The sequence below is a fragment of the Aphanomyces astaci genome (assembly GCF_000520075.1).
Source record: "Aphanomyces astaci strain APO3 unplaced genomic scaffold supercont1.38, whole genome shotgun sequence".
Classification (NCBI taxonomy): Eukaryota; Oomycota; class Saprolegniomycetes; order Saprolegniales; family Verrucalvaceae; genus Aphanomyces; species Aphanomyces astaci.
In genome coordinates, this window is record NW_009798301.1 from 434422 (window position 1) to 436824 (window position 2403).

Genomic DNA, 2403 nt, shown 5'->3' on the forward strand with positions numbered 1-2403 from the left:
CTCATTTTTGAAATTGACAGTGATTTCCCGCACTCGTTTGCGAGTAAACGACCCGCGATTGCTAGTGTTTCATGTATTTAACAAAATATACGTTCGAAGCGTTTATCACACCAATGCCAGATAGGAGACCGGAAGTTTCGACGGTCCTTACACTAAGTGCAGTGCACTTACGGCTAACTACTGTAAGCAAGCAACATACGCATACTGTACGGTTAATATTGTGGGGTATTTTTAAGTGTGGCCTATACTTGGAAGCTGTATTAGAAATAATTGTATTGGAAGTTGCACGTCCATGACAATTCAAACATGTCAATTATTCCGTTTTTCAGGCCGAATAAGTGTCGCAGAAATTTGCGAACAAAAGAGTATCCGGACATGCCATTTCGACACAAATTATCTCGATATTTATCGAAATATGTGAAATATCAAGTTGAGCGTGTTTAATGTCAAACTATTATTTTCGGTGAGTTTGTTGACGATGTTAATAGATGGTCTAAAAAAACTACGGCCGTCGTCCCGAGGCTGGGGCTGGTAGCACGCCAGCCGTGGCTCCGTCCACAGCCACCTTTGGGCCTTGGGTGTCCTTGAGCCGGCACAAGCCACCGTTGAGGTTGTACCACACAAACACTTTGCACCCCGGTGTCATTTTACATTCAGCTCAGCAGGATTCAACAGTCGCCAGATTGACCGAAGCCAAGTCGCCGCCAACATAGTGCGTGTTGTCTTCCAAGGTGCCACAGGTGCTTAGGTCATTGGTCGGATTCAGGGCTTGGGTGGACTTGGATTGCGAGGGAAGAGTCAGGTCGGGGATGCTAGCAGCCACGGCCTTGAAGATGTTCAAGCGGCCGTGACCAAAGAGGTTGTTGGGATACTGCGTGTTGGGAATGTCACCGCAGGTCTTGTTGGGTGGAGTTAACGTGTCCGTGTCCACATGCTCGGTCAGGGCCCTGTACACTTGGTCGTACGAGGCGCCTTTGTGGGCAGACAAGTACAAGGCGATGGCTCCAGACACATGAGGCGCGGCCAAGCTCGAGCCAGAGCCCAACGAATAACCATCGTCACTAAAGTGTCCTGCGGTCGGATGTCGGAACCAGGAGCCGAAATGTCGGGTTTGAGGACTTCTAAGAAGGAAGGTCCCAAACTTGAATCGATGGACAAAGCATCGTTGGAGTCAGTGAAGCCGACACCAATCACTTGAGGGGACATGCCAGGATGCTCTGAGCTCGCACAGCCTTTAACGCCATTGTTGCCGTTTGCAAACACGGGAATGATTCCCGCTTCTCTCCACTTTATAATCATATCTTCCCACCTCAAGTCCCGGGCGTATTTTCCAAAGCTGCCGTTGATCACATGAGGGGCTTTGCTGGGGTCACATTTGTTGCCGTCGTTGTTGTGGGGACAAAGCAGGAATTGAGCGCATTCCACCACCTGGAGTTCATTGCACTCGTAGTTGCACCCTTTGCACGCAATCCACTTGGCTTTGGGGGCGACTCCAATACCTTTTGTTCCCCCCATAATGCCCATGACGGGAGTTCCGTGGCCCCACTCGTCGTCGGGTAGCTTATTCGTCTTGTTGTACGGGTCGAACCAACCGTATTCTCTTCGCCAGTTCGACTCCAACGACTCATGGGTATAGCGAACACCAGTGTCGATGTTGGCCACGACAATTCCGTCGCCCTCGATGCCTTTGGCCCACAGCGCCGGCGCTTGGATCTTCTTGATCCCCCATGCGATGTCATCATTCACAGCACTGGCTGGTTTGTCATCGCTTTGGGTTTCACCGAGTGTCATTGTAACTGGCTCGTAAATGGATTCGACTTCCGGCAACGTCGCGAACTTGTAGACGAGATCGGTGGGGGCGTTGTTGATGTACATGGAACATTGGATCCATGTCGTGGCCACTTCCACAGCCTTCGATTCAACTTGGTTGGAAAGGAGCGACTTGACCGACGCCTGAGACTTGGTGGTGTGCTCCTTCAACGAATTAACTAGCGACTCGATGGTTTCGGTGCGAGACGCGCCGCTCTTGAGTCGGCGGCGGTGGGTGGTGAGGGCCTCGTCACAGTGAAATTTCACCACGATATTCGACTGCTCGGCGATTTCCAAGTTGCGATGCACTTGGACCGAGATCTTGTCCGTGGCGGCGGTGATGGCGGTGACGGCGAGGGCAATAAACTGGTACTGAACCATGATGTTGTTGGGTCAATGGAAATTGCAAAATGAGACCAATGACTCTCGATCTGGATGTAGCACTTGACTTGCCTTGCGCAACACGCTGGGAAATATGTATCAGGTCAGCTGTTGTGTGTACTGTCTGTGTACAATATGTATGGCACCGTGATTAAATCGTTAACCTGCAGCAAAAGCCTAGGTCAAGTATACGTAAGCATGATCTGGCTTAAC

The 2403-nt window shown here is 50.6% G+C and overlaps 1 protein-coding gene across 1 annotated transcript; it reads right to left on the minus strand.

Annotated features, from left to right (window-relative positions):
- Positions 1 to 658: 658 nt before the first annotated feature.
- H257_12090 (hypothetical protein) lies at positions 659 to 2190 on the minus strand (the record flags this gene model as incomplete). The annotated part of the gene is made up of 2 exons (XM_009839201.1): positions 659 to 1121; positions 1157 to 2190. 2 exons carry the CDS (start codon positions 2188 to 2190, stop codon positions 659 to 661), a joined length of 1497 nt encoding a protein of 498 aa, XP_009837503.1.
- Positions 2191 to 2403: the final 213 nt, after the last annotated feature.